At 39.6% G+C, this 17329-nt stretch overlaps 1 protein-coding gene across 1 annotated transcript in view; it reads left to right on the top strand.

The window, feature by feature from the left end:
• Nucleotides 1–17329, top strand: part of LOC103134836 (protein lifeguard 1) — a 28003-nt gene that overhangs the window by 4002 nt on the left and 6672 nt on the right. The window contains exons 2-5 of the mRNA XM_007547336.2: nt 14363–14453; nt 15444–15588; nt 16429–16597; nt 16874–16952. Of these exons, the coding sequence (XP_007547398.1) occupies nt 15484–15588; nt 16429–16597; nt 16874–16952 (353 nt within the window). The 5' untranslated portion in view covers nt 14363–14453; nt 15444–15483. The remainder of the gene's footprint in view (nt 1–14362; nt 14454–15443; nt 15589–16428; nt 16598–16873; nt 16953–17329) is intronic.

Here is a 17329-nt window from a genome sequence, read left to right as displayed (position 1 = left end):
CAATGAAAAGTTTGAGCTTAATGTACAACCTCTCGGTAAAGCAGCACGGCATGAATCATCGGACAGTGACATTTTGGATCTGTTATCAGGCATGCTCTGCAGACACTGCAACTCATTTTACCATAAAATTGAAGAGCAGGGAAAAGTGTGCAACAAATGATGCTATCTAAGCATATGACTGAACACATTTGTCCTGTGTGGAATAATTACACGGTCCTCTGTTGACACTAATGTGCCACATTGTTGCCTGCGGCGACTTTTAAGAGAGGACAGCTTAACTTGTCTGTTAAACAGACTAGTGAGAAAACTCCTGGCTTTTCGCAGCAGGGATTTGTGTCAACTAAGTGGAAAGACTAAGCTTGGGTTTTGTTTTTTGTCTTTATGTTGGTTTATTTTCTCCTCCTTTAGCTCAGGCGGAACATTTTGGTCACTAAGCGTGAACCTAAATACGTCTCTGTGGGAGGAAGGATGCTACGTGCGCAGTGTGTGAGTAGCTGGTAAGGGGGCAATTTCGGTGTCAAGGATGACTGGCTGGGTGCACAGATAAGGTCAAAAGCAGAAAAAAAAAAAAAAAATCTGGCTCCATTTAGGATTCAGGGCCATTTTGGCAAATAAGAGAATTTTAAGCAAATGATCCAAATTACAAACCTTGCCGCTTTTTGTTTGTGTCACATATGAGCTGATTCATTCAACATGTTCATGCAGTGTATTGCACAGAAATGTTTTTAGGGAAATCATTTTTTTTCTAAGATTTCACAGAGAATTTGATGGATGATCCAAACTGCTACTATAATCTGCAGCACTTTCTGAATGCCTGTTTTTTGTTGTTTTTTGTTTTTTGTTTTTCTTTAGACCAGAGAAGCTGCATGACAAAATGTTTCTTCCTACTATATAAATAAAGACACAACATATTGAGCCAGAGAAGTCTTTTACAAGCACAAGGACTGAGAATTATATTACTTTGGAAAAACTCCATATAAGATGGGGGAATAATGTGGCCAAATAATTTTATATTCTAATATTACTTTGTAATCCTTTTCAAATAACAATATATTGGCAGAACAGAGTTTAAAATGTATGCATTTTTTTTATCTTTTAACCCTCCTGTTGTCCTCGGGTTAAAGATGTGCTGAAACTTTCCAGCCTTGAAAGCATCATTTTAGTTGGCTAACAGATCGGTATATTACTGGAAAATTATGGTAGCATAAATAAAAATAAAAAATAAAAAAACAGGTGGTGATGAGTTCAAAACTTTATCAAAACACTTTGAAATTTTTATAAGAATAGTAATTGCTTATGCTGTTTCTGTTAGTTGTCATGGCAACTTCTACAGTGAAAATTTACATCAAATTACAGGGTCTTGCACAGGTATTCATTACTCTTAGACCTTTCAGTATCTTGTTATAATATATTTATTTTATTGGAATTTTATGTTCAACACACAAAAATAGAAGATAATTGTGAAGTCAAAAGAAAAGGTGGTTCTGTTTTTACTTTTTTTTTTCTTACATGAACCTGTTTGACAAGAGCGTCACATGTTGTTTTGCTCTGCCTATTTTCTGTGCCCTTTTCCCTGTTACACAATAAATAAGATCTGGGGCAATGCTTCACAGAAGTCATTAGTAAGAATGTAGTCTGCCTGTGTGTAACTTAAACTCTGTATAAACCTGGTTTTTCTGCCAAAGCCCCAGCAGTGTGCCAGAGAACATTAGTCAGAGGAACACAGAGACCGGTCACAGATAAAGTTGAGAAGTTTTATGCAGGATTGGGCCATGAAACAGCATCCAGCTCTTTGACCGTCTCACTCAGCATTGCTTCAAGTGTGAGATCACGATGTTCTCTTAAGAGCAAAATGCCAAAACAGAGGTGAATGACAAAATGTTCTTTTTTTTCTGCTGTTCTTGTCTCAAACCCACTGAATGTGTTTTTCAAGCCTGTTTTCTGACATTCGCTCAGATATCAACAATGCACTTTATTATTTTGAACTTTTTAATGTTTAAGCTATTAAGAATGCAGAACAGGCACCTAATATCAAAGTGGGCATATCTGGATTGAAAATGGGTTGATATTCCATCTGCATCTGAAAATTGCCAAACTGCAAGTCATCTGCCTAAGATGACAGGTGGGGCAAGGAGTGCTTTAAAGAGAAAACCACCCAAAGAAGCTGTGACTTTCAAGTTCTCAGGTTTGAGAATATGTTCACAGCACAACTATAAGATATGCGCTTCATAAATCCGGTATTCATTGAAGTCTTTGTCGAAAGGAGTCCTCTGTGTAGTCCGTCGTACATGCTGTCCGAAACAAAAGTGTGGAAAAGCACTTTTGTCAGATGAGACCAAAGATGATCGTTTTGGCCTCCTTGCAAAAATGCTTAGTGTGGAAAATAACCAACACTCCACATCACACTGGAACCCACTATCACCTTGATAGAACAACAGTGGTAGCAGCACGGACTGAGAGGATGGTTTTCTTCAGCACAGATGAAGAACATGAATGGACTGAAATATAAAACAGTTCTGGAAGAAAAGCTGTCAGAGACAGAAAATGACGTTCACCTTTGAACCAAGACAACGATCTTTACTGAACGACTGACTGACAATGGCATGGTTTTATATCACAGCATTATTATATCAATTAAAGCAGTCCAGTCAAAGTCCAGAGTTAGATAAAATGGAAGACTGTTTTCTATGACTTCACAATAATGCAGATTAGCTGTTGGTCTAACATGAAATCTTAATAAAGTTAAATGACATCAGTGGCAGAACTATGAATAAAAGGTCAAAAATAAAAGAAGTTCAAAGGTTTTCAATTCTTTGCAAGACACTATCTTGCCTGAAGCTGTTTTTTTTTCAGAAAAGGAGCTGTCACCTCAAATTTGTGCCACTCGTCTGTGTTTTCACAAACCACGAAAATGATGATTTCAAATAATCCTGATGTCTTCTTAATCCCACGAGTTCTCCTGTGCCAAAACTCATCAGTGTCCTCCACTCTTTTACTTCTTGAGGCCTTAATGAGCCCTTTAGATCTTTGTTTGATGACACCACCACAGAGTAACAGCAGAGACGGCTCCAGAACAGAAAGTCAGAAGTTTAAATGAGATGAGATCTGTATTTTAATTTCAAATGTCGGTCACTTTCACAAGTTACAATGTTTTTTTTCTTTTTTTTTTAAGGAGTTTACTTGTAGTAAATATGTTTTAAAATCTTATTGTTTCTATTTTGCTCCCTTTAAGTTTCAATATCACTTTGGAGCTCACTAAAAGGTTGAAGGTTTCTGCAGTGCAGGTGAACTGTGTTTATTCCCTCTGCTGAAGCATAACTGCAGGCGCAGATGGAAGTTGAATGTGATCTTAAGTTGAACCGGTCCTCCTCCTCCTCCTCCTCTGGTCTGCTGCAGACCAGTATTTTTCTTTGACCGCTGTTTGTTTAATAATCTTTTATTTTATTGTATTTTATTTCCATCCCCTGGTGGGGTACTGCACTCTAATCCAACACCACCACTCTTCCCATGCTCAGATTTTCAAAAAGTTGGCTGCTTAAAGCGAACATGTGCGGGGCCTCCTCTGGTAGCTCGTAGGTGCATCAAAAACTTTTTGATGCACTGCCTTGGAAAAACAAAAAAGAAAAAAGCGAAAAGAATCCTTTCCCAATGGAATTAATGAGCAGTCGGTGCAAAATGACTTGGACACTTTGCAGAGCTGCCAGCTGGTGATCTGTAAAGTCTCTTCATCTGTTCTGCTCTCCATTAGTCTGTCGGTTCGAGGACTAGATTATTCAGGATGTCTTGACAACTCCTGACTAGGTTACCATGGAATTTTCTGTAGATATTTAGCTTAAAAATAAGTGCTTTTAATGACCACTTCACCATGTGTCATCATGAGCCTGCCATTCTACTAATTTAGAGAACTGGCTTCTTGTTGACCGCTTCAGAAATCGGAGGCTTTACATGAACATTACTGTGGAAATTGAATTCAGTAAAATCATCCGGTTATTTGATATTTTTTGCCCCCTTTTTTCTTTGTGCTGGTCTTGTGTCATGATAGATGATTTAGGAACAATTTCTGTGTTAAACATTTTGGATGGTTTTAAAGTATTTTGAGGGGCTAAGTAATATGAAATTTCAAGTAAAACTACCAGACCTGGTGTGTAGCATTGAGACACTCACCAGCAACTTTGTGTGAACAAATTGGAAAATCCTAGCCTGCTCTGATGAGTCTCAATTTCAGCTGTGCCATTCAGATGGCAGCACCACAAATCTAGAGTAAAGAACGTGAAAACATGAATCCATCAACAAGTCAGGTCATTGTGGGGTGAAGTCACGTTTTGGGGCTCCTAAGTATCGTCTAAATGCCACATCTTAGCTCAGTGTTGTTCCTGCCCATGTCCATTTCTCTATAAGCCCAGTGCGATCCCCTCCTGATGGCTACTTCCTCACGTAATACGACCCCACATCAAAGAGCTGCACAATTTTTTTAACATAAAAAATAATTTAAAATACTTCAGCAGCTTTCCAGTTAAGAAATCAAAGTGAAATAAAACAACATTTGAAGACAAATTTGCAGCAATAGTGTGATGTTCCAGAGTTAATGTGGACCAAAATATCAGAGGACCCATTAGCTTCTAACACATCTTATAAAGGTTTAAGGCAGTTCTTCAGGAACTTGATGGTCAAACTCTGAACTTGCAAGATGTCCCTGACATTTGTTAAGTGTATTTTTCTTTTTTGGGGTTCTAACCAAAGAAATAAACAGGTAAATCTTTTTTTTCCTTAGTTTTCTTACAGTAACAATTGTATAAATGGTTTCCACACAACTGTGCGCCTGTTTCCTGTTTGGGGGACATGCTGACATTTTACCACCATATAGCGACAACAGCACTTCTTCCTGTCAGAGTCGTGGGAGCAGAGAAAGGCCGTTGTCAGTTATCATTCTGTCGTGATTATGACTTATGGGAAATCCATTTTCACAGTTTGAAGAAACTCTAGCAGGCAGAGAAAAGAACCAAACTCAAATCTTATCTGCCCTTTTATGGACAAAGAGCTTTGGACTGCAAATGGCCGCATGGCCTCTTCACAGATGAGAAGTCCATCTGTCCTTGACCTACTGACCACCTCTCACTGAGGCTTCATTTTCTTTTCAGTAGTTCTAAATTACCTTGGCTCTTCCACTTTTAATCATCTGCCACATTAGTGAAAAACGACTACTACCATCCAATCACAGTTATTAAGACATTTAAAGACAATAATGGTTTTTGTTTCTGTGGCCATTTTTTAATTTCTACACTGTGGAATTAGTGTAGAAATTAAAAATCAAAATGTCACAACTGCAGTCTTTCCATTAAATAAGAAATGCAATTAAAATCAAATGTGAGTGAGTTTGTTCACACAAAATCATCCTCCCACCACTTTCTGCCATCTTATTTGCCTTTTCCGCCTGTAGTAAAATCATTACATTGTTGGTCCCACGACTTGTGTGATGCGAAAAAAGTGTTTCCATTGCAGGTTTGTGAAAAACATAAATTTCAATACAGCTGAAAAACCACCACATACTAACTACCTCAGTGTGTTTTTTTTAATCTAAAAAGCATTTTTGTTTTTTAATTGGCATGCTTCCATTAACCAAATTTATTTTCATAATTACAATTTGCGCAATTATATGGTCAATGGAAACATAGCTTGTCATAGAACATGCCTTTATAAATAATAACCAACAGATATAAATATAGCCTCTTCAGTTCTGTGTTATTAAAAAGATTTCTCTCCAGAAATCACTAGAAATCTGATCTCAAACCGAGGAAACAAATAATAATAAATGTAAGGCAGTGCAACACGGCTGTGGGGGCTGCGTATCCAGAAAGCCCTTAAGTGTGCCCATGTTGACCCTTTTAGCTTCCCGCTATGGTCATGCAAATGTCAGAACAAGACCATTAGTGCTTCAGCGCGATGATTAATATTCCTTTTTTCAACATATGAATGTCACTTTTTGTTCGCCAGTACCTGGAGAACCGATGTCAGTAGGATGCACCAGTGGAAGAAAAGATCCCGTCACAGGATGTTGTTTTGACGCGCGCTACATTTACAGTTCCTCCCCGGAGGTTATAATCGCTCTCTGCTGGATGATGCACCTTGTCACACAATCTCAAACTATGTGTGTGGGGTGGATCTGAGCGCCTTTAACTTGGTTGCTAAATCCCTTCGACTTCAGTCTGATGGAGTGTGTTGGAAGACAAGTCCAGTCCACGGAGATCCCACTTTGCATCTCTGGTACTGAAAGGAAGTGCTCGGAACATCACAGTGCCCGACACTGTCTGAGGTCTTGGTGCACTTCAAACCTTGACAGGTCTGTTATGTTTTGGCAGCGCAAGGGTGGTCCGCGCGGCATCTCTTACGTCCTCTATGTTGCTATTGACTGTTGGATTTAATATCATTAGCTGCCATTCACACGGTAACAAACACCAGTAATTTGATCATTGTTTGGTGTGTCTGCTGCATAAAAATGAAGCATAAGTAAGGGGAAGAATTATCCGTGATGACAATTGGGCTCGACCCGCAGGGATTTCACAAAGCTCCAGCCTGTATTTGACTTGGCAGCATGTTCTCGGCTTGTCAGACTCTGCAATGGCTTTGAAGAAACTTTCCCTCCACCCTTTTTGTAGCATGACACTCCATTCCACTCTGAGTCAGAACAAACATCCCTCAGCAGCTCAGCATCCTGACGTGGTTGGAAAAGCAAGCAGCCACAATCGGTTCAGATGGTCAGATTAGGAGTTCATAGACTTTAATTATCAGGCTGATGCTGTGCTGTTGCAAATTGCAAACTGTCTCAACAAGGAAGCAAAAATCTGAATAATGCCTGTGGAAACGAACGGAAAAGTTCTTAAATTCAGTTGGTGTTATTCCAGTTTAATTATCATCTTCGATTATCCAGCCAAACAACAGATAAAGTGGGGACCAGATGTCCGTAATGTCGTAAATCCTTGATCAACAGTCATAGATGTTTCTGTGTGGTGACTCAGAGTGACTGAAACAAGGAAAGTCGTATTTATTTGCATTCTCATTGCTGGAGTTGATGTTTTACTGGAGTAAACAAGAAGTTTGAAAGTTCTCAACATCAGTTAGGTTAATTTGATGCAGGTGGCGTTCTCCCGGCATTTCAAATCGGGAAATAAATGGAACGGTGAAGAAAGTTCATCTAGTTACAGACTGTGAATTTAAAATATTTCATATTTTGCTTGAATGACTTCATTTCATTTGTTTGTGTTTCCATTTTTGCATTTCATTTTTTTTTTGTAAATATATTTCATGCTTTTCACACTGAGGATGTTCTGACATTGGAGGTATTAAGTTATTGGGAGTTTGTCGGCCCATTCTTCAAGCTTGAAGCAAACTCTCCATGTTGTATTCAAATTAATTGAGAGGGTACTTATGAAACACCGTCACAGATGTGTTAGTCATGTTGCCCATATGGTGTAGAAGATTAGCGTAATATATTCACCTTATTCCTGCATATTCAGATCATCCCTCCCAATATTTGAAGGAAACTGTTATGACGTTTTTACCCCTTTTAAGATGGAAAACTTGATGTAACAGAACATTTTTATTTTTTATGTTATTTGGTCGGTGAAAGTTATCCAGGGGGTGAGCATTAGCAGAAAATGCAGAGTTGGATCTATTCATTCCTGGTTAACTCTTAACCAAGCTGGACTTCTGGGACCGCTGCTCCCCACTCCCAACCCCTTTAGCTCGGCCAGATGCCCCCACAGCAGTCGGCCACGCAGCTCCTCCGCCATTCCCAGCCTTCTGGTGTCTTCCAAAATCCATCAGAGGTTATCATAATCTCAACTGAGATCAGAATAAAAACTCGTACATCGTAGTTACTGGACCTGAATATAAATGTACTTTTCCTGGAGCAACAGAGGCCACTGTGGAGATCCGCTGAGCCATTCCTGAAAACTTAGCACTGCTTAACATGCTGTCAAAGGCATCTGTGTGTCGGCAAATGCAGTTGTCACAGTCATTAATCCAAACTCCTAGTACCTTAAGTAACACCCGGTACACTCAGTACCAAATACTTACAACTCGTCAACTGTGAAGTTACGACAACTTTTTAAGAAGTCCTGAAAATTTCAGACTGCGAGTCAGTTTGTAACCTTCTTTTCCGGCCTGCCTTTGTATCATACACCACACCTGTAACCAGGAGTGGAAGTATATCAAACAACAACAAAAAAAAAAGACAAGACAGACAAAGCTAAAATAGAGAACATATCTCCTGGATACCATTTGGAAGAAAATTGAACTCAGAGTCTATTTAAACTTCAGTGCTGCATACCATCCAGAGTTTTATTTTATTATTCTCCTATGGGGTTGTGATACTCTGTCAGTCTGGAAGCATAAAGCTGAAAAATTAAGCAAAGGTGATGTGACACTGCTCATTACTCATTTACCAGCTGCTGCTTATCGGCATGGGCGAAGCGGCGGTCGGATAACGACTCGTGTCTGAACTTCAGCTGCTGCTTTCCTTTACTCCTCGGTGTTCTAGAGACATCCAGATGTCCATGTTTAACCAGCAGGGCCTCGACGACGTACCTCCTTTTTATTCGTGGAGCTCAGGAACAGATCCGACTGCGCACACAGTCAGTACAACCTCGCACAGCTGCTGCGTGTAGTCGTCGACACCCATTAAAAAACGAATGTCACAGCCAGAATCATAACAAGCCAAAGCTCTGTCGTTGCTACGGTCGCGGTGACAGCTGTGTCACCCCCACCCACCTCCCACCCCAAGCCTGCAGTCATGATCACAGCTACAGCCTGTCCCAGCTGCGGTCAGGGATGGAGCTCCTCTTGTTTCCATCGACCTACACTAAAGACATCTTCCTGAGACTCTGGCTGTAATAACCAGCAAGATTATATGAATACAAACAAATCCAGGTTAATCTTTAGGTCTAAATTAATAATTATGATTGGAGTGAACAGAAAGCATATGGCGACGTTAGAGAGACATGGATTGCCCGTCTTGTTGGCCTAACTCCAAACAGCTTAAGTTTCAGTTTCAGACTTTCATTTTTCCTGCGTTTGTTTTGATGTTTATAAGTATCGACGTTTTGTGTAGCTTTGAGGGATTTTTCTTTTGCTTGCCGTATGTATTATCTGGTGCACGAAAGAAGAGGATCGATCATTTTCAGTGTTGCCTTTTTTGACATGTCACGTGTACTCAGATATCCGAAGGCATCAAATGCCATTTGCTTGATAAATTCAGTACAATGTTTTATTGCAGTGTTTTCAAGGTCAGTATTTTCATTCCTGAGCTTGTTTTGAATGTGATTCACGAGAGAAATAAGAAAAGAGAAGCGTCTCGCCCAAGCTCTGTCAGCTCGTCTTTGAGAACAAACCCCCACTCCCCTTTTCAAACTTTCTGAAAACTTCTTCCTGCCTTCTCAGAATATTCAAGATCAAACTTTAAACCTTCCAAGAAACTTAACTGCTGGAAATGGCAATTTCTCGAATCTGTAGCAGCCCGAGTCCAAACCCAGAGTGGATTATTAGAGCTGACAGCATCCACTAGAACATAAAGGCCCGTCCGTGCCTTCCATCACTCTGGCGGCAACGAAACATATTAATGTGATGTTTAAATGAGCGTCATGATGCTTTTTCTGCTACAGCTTGTGACAGCAGTCTTAATATGTCAGACAGAGCCTCGGTTTCATCGCGACACAAGTCGGCACTGAATCCTGTCACTTTAATGGATGGGCATACTCTGTGAGTGGGAGTTAAATTTTCAAGGACCAGCTGTTTGGAAGAATTGAACAGATATGAAGCAAATAACAGGTTAAGTCAAATGTTCTCGGTTTCCTTTTGCAGCAGCTTCTGTTTCTGTGTGTCTGTTGTGTATTTGCTTTAGCATTTTGGTTTACCTGGACAGCGTCAGCTTTTCTTCTCATCTCTTTTTATAGTCCCACTGTAATTAACTCTGTGTTATTTACAGTATATGTTCATATTTGTAACTTGCAGACAGCCCCTCTGTTTGTGGAAACGCTGAGCTTTTGACTCGCACACACATTTTCTCGTATAATCCTCATTATTTAAGTTTTTTTTTCCCACCTTCTGGCAGTTTTTGATTACATAGTGCATGAGACCCCTTGAGCAAATCTATAACAGCCTTAATTTTTCACTGTTTAAATACTGAAGGGTTGTGCCAAAAATGTATTGGACCAGTATTTCCTTTCATGTACTGAAGTTGAAGGTCAGCCAAGTTGCCGTGATTCAGAAAAGTTTGTTGTCAGAAGCGCTCTCAGTTTGAATCTATCTACATTTACATTGTTAGGGGTGAGACTGTAATGAGATTCCTTAAAAGTGTTTTCTGTGAGTTTATCGGTTTCAAACTGATCAGATGTCAGTGTTGACAAAATGCATGCAAAAGTATAAACTTTTTCATATTTTGCCACATTACATCAGCAACTCTAAGTATATTTGTTCAAGTTTTAAGGTAAAAGACTAACAATGTAGAGCATAACAGTGATACGATGTGAGGCTGCACTCAGCCTCCTTTACTCTGACAATCATGAATACAGTACAGAAGAAACAGGTGCTGACAGAAGTCCCCTAATAAATAATGATTTACTTATTTACTAATTTGCGTTATGCAAATAAACTTCACTTGACTTAATTAGAAAACCACTTCTGTGTAAATTACAGTTGTTCTCTGAAGACTTTGGAGGTTTGTTAGACAACATTACTGAACAAACAGCATCGGGGCAGAAAGAAAGGCCATGTTGAAAGAAAGACATCAGTTCTTTTAATGTTGTTACAAGCCATGACGGATACATCAAAGATGTGAAAGAAATTGCTCTGACCAGATGATGGAGATGTAGCTTTTTGGCTTTATGCATGCAGAAACATAGCAGAAAATAATTAACACTGCAAATCACCCCGACTCGGTTGTGAATTTTGCTCTGAGCTATATGGGCAGTTGCCCAGGGCGGCCTTAAAAAGGGGTGTGGGAGAGCACTTAAGAACCATTAAATAAATATACTGTATCTCATCTGTTAGTTGTTCCCTGAACAATTTTGCTATTACTTGCATGCATGTGCAGTGGAGAACGTTTCCCTTGCTTGCTGCTGAGTGCTGGGAGAATAGGTTGCCTGGTTTCTGTTTGGAAAAAATGAAATAATTGCTTACTTTTTAGTTATTTTGGGGGTAGCAGAAAGAGGGGCTTGCCACATTTCTTTTGAACAGGTTGGTTTATTGGAGTTGTTTGGGATACTGTTTAATTTGACTTTTTTGAGCTTTATATCGTGATAAGATGTTATTCCCTTATCAAAAAGAAAAGAAAAAAAAACACAAAAAAAAAACTGATGTGTTGCTTTGAATCCTTCAAAGGATGTTTGAAAAGTCCTTGAATCTCCTGTGGCAACCATTCGGGGTGCCTGGCCAAACATGGAAAGACAGCATTCAGCTTCTGTGCACCACAAATCTGGAACAAACGTGCAGAAAAAGGACAAAACTTTAAAAAATTCTTTTAAATCAGGGCTTTTAAAACCCACATGCGTAGAGTTGCCTCTGATTAGTATTAGCTGGAACACTGATCAACATATTTGTGCATTTGCTTGATGATTTTTACAATGGCATTTGAGAAAAGCCACTGAGCTGCCCTGTGGCTGAAATGAGTGCTCGTACAAAAGCTCTGCCTATTTTCACGTCGTTCCTTAATGTGGTTGGAATACTTTTGTAAAAAAACTCTGATTTCCTTCTTAAGTTATTTTCAAAGACAAATTGATGTGAGGGATGAAAAATAACAACTTTCACCTAATGCTGTCTACATATGATGGCACAGTTAATGATAATCCAATAAGCATTTTGTGAAATATGTTTAAATGAAGTTTGTCTAGAATTATATATTCTCTTTAAACCAAGCTAATGTCAACGTTGTATCCGATGAGGATAAATTCTTAAGTTCAGTGATCATTGCCACAATGTAATATATTCAGTTTAAAAAAAATTACAAGAAGCATTTATCCACTTAATCATGCCCATTTGTTAAACTACAGCTGTGTCTTTTGTGTTGTACTCATTTGCTTAATCAAGATAATGTAACTTCTCTGCTTCTAAAAACCAGTGCTGTGCTGATTTGGCTTCCATTGAGAGTGATTTTAATTTTTGCTTGAACTAAACAAAAAAAACCAAAAAACCTTTCCTCACACCAGAGCCGAGGACGTCGGGCGTAAATTAGCGCAGAATGCCACGTAATTTACAGCAACACACTGTACAGCATGAGCCTTCGCTGAACTTTCTCATCAGCAATACATCCTGGAGAAATTCTACATTAGCAGCTCCAGAAGGGCAGTAAATTAGAAATGAAGGGGGCGTCTTGTAGCACAGATCTGCAGACCGGCGCTAGGGCTCTCTGAGGTCACACAAACCACACTTTCAATTCTTCAAATAAATCCTTCTGTGGGCAGGTCGGCCAGGAAGCAGTTATTCACAGCGGCATGCAAAAGCAGAAAGAGAGGCTCTCTTGATGGCTACATCTCTTCTTCTCCGCTGACACCGAAACACTCCCCTCTGCCAGTCCCAGAAGCCCCAAAGAGCATCACAGCAGACAAAACAGGACTGTCACCACACGTTAGAGATACACCTCAGTATTTCTATCATCCTTTCTCCATCTTTTTTCTCTCTCTCTCTCTTTTTTTTTCCTTCTTTCCTATCCTTTACATGTAGGCAGGTAGTCTGATGGATGGCTGGACAGACCCTATCTCTCTGTTCATCACACATTATGCTTCATGAGCCCCGCATTCCTCTGGTTTGGACAGCTCCGAGGCAATCTGATCCATTTCAAATTTGGCCTCCCACTGATTGGTATGTCAACACAGGCTTGATTTCAACTGCCTGCTCAAATGTGACTGTGTTTGTTGTGCCGCCCATTCAAATCCAGCCGGGATCTGATGCAGAGGTGGGCGCGGGGCTCATCAGATTTGAGCAGGCATTGTAAATCCGGCCTGTGTTGACTGACACACCAATCAGCCGCGAACAGAGCTGAGAGCCTGTGTTTGTGGCGCGAAACGCTGTCTGTGCCTTCAAAATATGACGTCTTCATTTTGTTCTCGCTTTATCTTATTTATTTATTTATCGCTTTGTGAACACAGGAAACGATGTGATTTGTTCTTGCATTTTTTTTGTTGTTATTTATTTATTTATTTATTTATTTTACTTTGGCAACGCTTTGAAAAGAGCACGGATATCAAACGTTGGCGACTGAAATGAAGGATTTGATCCAGCAGATAAGATGAAGAGGCAGCCGGGTTTTAAGAGAGCTCTCTGGAGGATTTGGAGTTGTTGGGTGGGTGGGTGGGGAGGTGACAGCATGTGAAGGGCCAGAGCCACAATCAAATGACTGCAATTAGCAGAGGAAGCACAGGAGACTAGTGCCCCCAAGTGTTCACTCGATGTATAAATACATAAACATGGCAGTGTGGGTGAAATTACCTGGAAGGAATCGTCTTGTTTTTGCTCCGTACGCCGACTCTTGTGTGTTGGCACCTGGATGCTCTGAAAATCGTCAGTTTAATTGTTGAAAGGTTTCTGTGTAATCACCACGTGTCTGTCACACCTCTTAATGTGAAATCAAAACCCGAGCTGCTCAGGCTGCAGATTTGCTGGAATGGGATTTAGTTCAATTTCCTTGAACATTTGTTTCTATATATCTTTCAAACTGTGTGTAATCAATTGTAATAGTTTTATAGAAAGTAGGTTCGCGCTTGGCTGCTCTCTGATTCATGGATGGATTCCTCTGTATAACCCTTTTAGCGGCAGTTCTCCGTGAAGAAGCACTAAGACTGTATTGACCTATATTATTTCATGTATTTTGGCTTCAAGTCGTTCTTTTAGCCATTCTTCTCTCCTGGTGAGACCCGACAGCTGTAATCTTTTAAAACAGGACGGCCTGACGGCATGCATCACTCATCCGCTTCTTCGTTGGTGGATGACTTCCACAGGCAGAGCACTATCAATAGGCAACCAAGGTGAACCATGAAGGCCAGATGACTCAAACGATTTCAAAGACGGCCATTGTTGTTGTTTTTTTTCTCCTCTCTCTTTCTTTCTGTTTGTTCTACAAAGCGGGGAAAGCCACAGACTTATCTCGAACAGCAAGCAGGTCCTCATGAAAGGACATTGACTCCAGAAACATACCTTTATTAAAGCAAGCATAAGCAATGCATATGAAATTATTCTAAAGGTCATAGTAAATCAATGTTGGTGAGGAAGAGAGAGACAGAAAAAAAGAAAAGCTTAATTTATTCTGACTCAGTGTCGGCTTTCTTCATCGGAATATCCCATTAAGCCTAATGTTGCACCCCATCCTCTCCCTCAGGAGCTAAAGTCCTGTCTCTGTGGGAACCAGCTGATATCAGGTAGACTTTGCCCTAAAGAGGAACAACTGCTTCCTGGCTTTCACAGCGGAGGTAAGGCAATGCATTATGAACTACGGTTGTAATCAGCTTCTTTCAACAAATAGCATTAATTAAATAGCTCTTAGAAGATTTTTTTTTAAATACACAAAGGGTTCTTTAAATATTAAAAAAAAAAGAAAAAAAAAGCTTTCTTTCTCAATCTGGAAATAATGGCGCTTTTAGAGTACGAACAGAAACCGAGTCCACTTCATGTCTTATCATGTAGTTTCACTTCATTATCATGTAGTTTCACTTCATTGTGTTGGCTGCCTGACCAATCTTACAGAGAGAACAGAAGAGGATTTTTATCTCTTAGATGATTCCTTATCAGAGCAAAAGATGAATTAATTTACAACCCCCCCCCCTCAACCCCCAAAAAACCCAGAGAATGAATGTTATTGTATCACTGGTGGGTTTATTTTAAAGTGCTACTGTTTGAAGCTATTCAGTGTGCTCTTTTACTGCTCCTCCTCATTGCTTTACCACCACTTTATATTGCATGGCACTGATCATTGTTGGGCTAATTATGACTTGCTCAGAAATACCAACTTAAATGGGAAACGTCTTTTATTTCCTTGCTACTTATAAAACCGAATCCTCAATATTTTTATTAATATTATTATTATTATTATTATTATTATTATTATTATTATTATTATTATTATTCGTCCTGTTCTGTGTGCCTTGTCTTTCATGACGACAGCTGGATTTCCTCTGAGATCAATTAACCACGTTTTCTCTGACCATTAAAAATACATACAGCTCTATTAAGTTGGGGGGGGGGTTAGGGCCGTAATTATGGATGTTAGTCATGGCTCACTGTGTGTTTGTGCTATGCATCATTTTGTAATTACCCATTTATTTGTTCCCCGCTGACAGCGCCCCATTTGCCAGTTTAGCATCACTGATGAAACCCCAGATACTGTCTAACAGGATGACTCTGGACCTGAGCTATCACCCTAACTTACCTTCACGTGTGTCGTGTCTTCTGTCTCTCGTCAGTTTTGTTGATGAACTAAGTCGAGTTATTGAAATTAGTGAAATGGAGCAGACAAATAGCAGCACCAATGAAGGACACGAACTTCGCCCTCCTCCCTACAGCCCTTCGAACTATGAACAAAACTTCTACACAGGAACGGCATACCAGGTTAGTGACATCTGAGTACTAGAGGTAGTCTTGTAATGTACGCTGTAAACTGTATTTTAATTAAAGGTTAATGACATAACTAATCTCAGGAAAACACATCGTCATCGTGATATCATAAAACATAAAGGAACACTTTATCCCAGTTGTAAAGTCTTTATGCTGACCTCAGGGGTCAGTGTTGCTGTTGCTGAAATGTCTTTTATAAATAAACTTGGCGTGGAAAGCCTCCCTGTCCAGTTGCAGTCTTGTTTTCCTTCAGTTTTGATTAAATTAGGTCTGGAATCTTTTTGCTAATTATGGCTTTAGTTGAAGGATGCCAATTTTTATGTTAGATAGCTTTATTTACTGATAATCAGGCTCCCTATAATTGATTATACAGACCCGTTCAATAAATATGAATATTTTTTGATTAAATAAAGATTAAATAAACAAAGACTGATGCTTTAACTTATATATTTCTTAATCAAGATGGTTTTCTTTTAACAGCTAATGAAAACATGACATTTAAAATCAAGATGTGACATTAGACCAATTTAAAAATATGTTAAAAACAGAATTTTGGGCTTATTAAGAAGAATGTTTAATAGCTGCTTAAGGAGTTGGTGTTTTCAAAAAGTACTTTTAACCTGAGAATGAAGACTCATCAGGTTGATATCAGGTATCAAATCAACTACACTGAATGCAGAAACCAAATCAAAAGATACTTCAACAAGGCATAAGTCTAAGGATTTAAAAATTATTTACTAATCTCATATTTCTGCAATATAATGTCAGTGCATAAACTTTGGACCTACTACATGCTGATGATGAATTTCTGTAAACTTCTGACCGATGTTGTAGTTTGGCAAGGGGAACATTGCAGTCATCTCTCCTCCTGAGTCCTACAACAACACGATCCATCCGGACGACCCACCTGCATTTGGAGGTGACCAAATGCATATAGAGGCTCCGCCTCCATACAGCAGCGAATCAGAGGAGAATGGTTTCAGTGTCGCCGCGATACGGCGAGGTGAGAGCTAAAGAAAGAGAAGGTCAGAGGGGTGAATGTTTTACTCATGATCGAGGGTAAAACTGGATAAAATATGCTTACTCCATCGTTAGTGTTTTTGTTCTTCTTTAGGATTCGATGCAGTCACTGAAAAGAAATTTCATTTTTAATAGTGCACAGCATAAACAACATCGTCCTCCAGCCTGTATTCCTTTGACAAACTCTCCATGTTGTTGTGTCTTTTTCATTTCTCTCTGCTTTGCTTTGCTTTCCATTTTCTCTTCTTCCGTTTAACAGGTTTTATACGGAAAGTCTACCTGACCTTGATGATTCAGCTGCTGCCTACTGTTGGGATCATCTGCGCCTTTCTTTACTGGTGAGACACAAACTCTCTAAGGAGTTCTTTGAATCCGTGTCAGAAGTCCCTCCATAAAAATAGCCGCCGCGTGTGAAAGCACGCCTCACGCAAAAGTAACTAAAGTGGAGTTGCCACCACGGATATATGAGCAACACCACAGATATATGAGCAACATCATAGCTTGTCTCTTACAGAGGCACCTAATGGTACTTTAGAGATTATGTATTAGTTTGCATTAGATCGAAGCATGTGTGTTTCGCAGCGAAAGGCTGCAACAGCATTTTCTGACATGATGTTCATCCCCTGCATGTGAAATGCTCTGTCATGTGTTACGCTTGCAGCAGGCATTCATTCCTCTGCTTCTATTAAATAAATCATGCCTCTATTAAACAGTG

This window comes from Poecilia formosa, unplaced genomic scaffold (assembly GCF_000485575.1).
Source record: "Poecilia formosa unplaced genomic scaffold, Poecilia_formosa-5.1.2 Scaffold0, whole genome shotgun sequence".
Lineage (NCBI taxonomy): Eukaryota > Metazoa > Chordata > Actinopteri > Cyprinodontiformes > Poeciliidae > Poecilia > Poecilia formosa.
The sequence above is the reverse complement of the archived record's forward strand: the minus strand, read 5'-3'. Positions and strand labels throughout refer to the sequence as shown.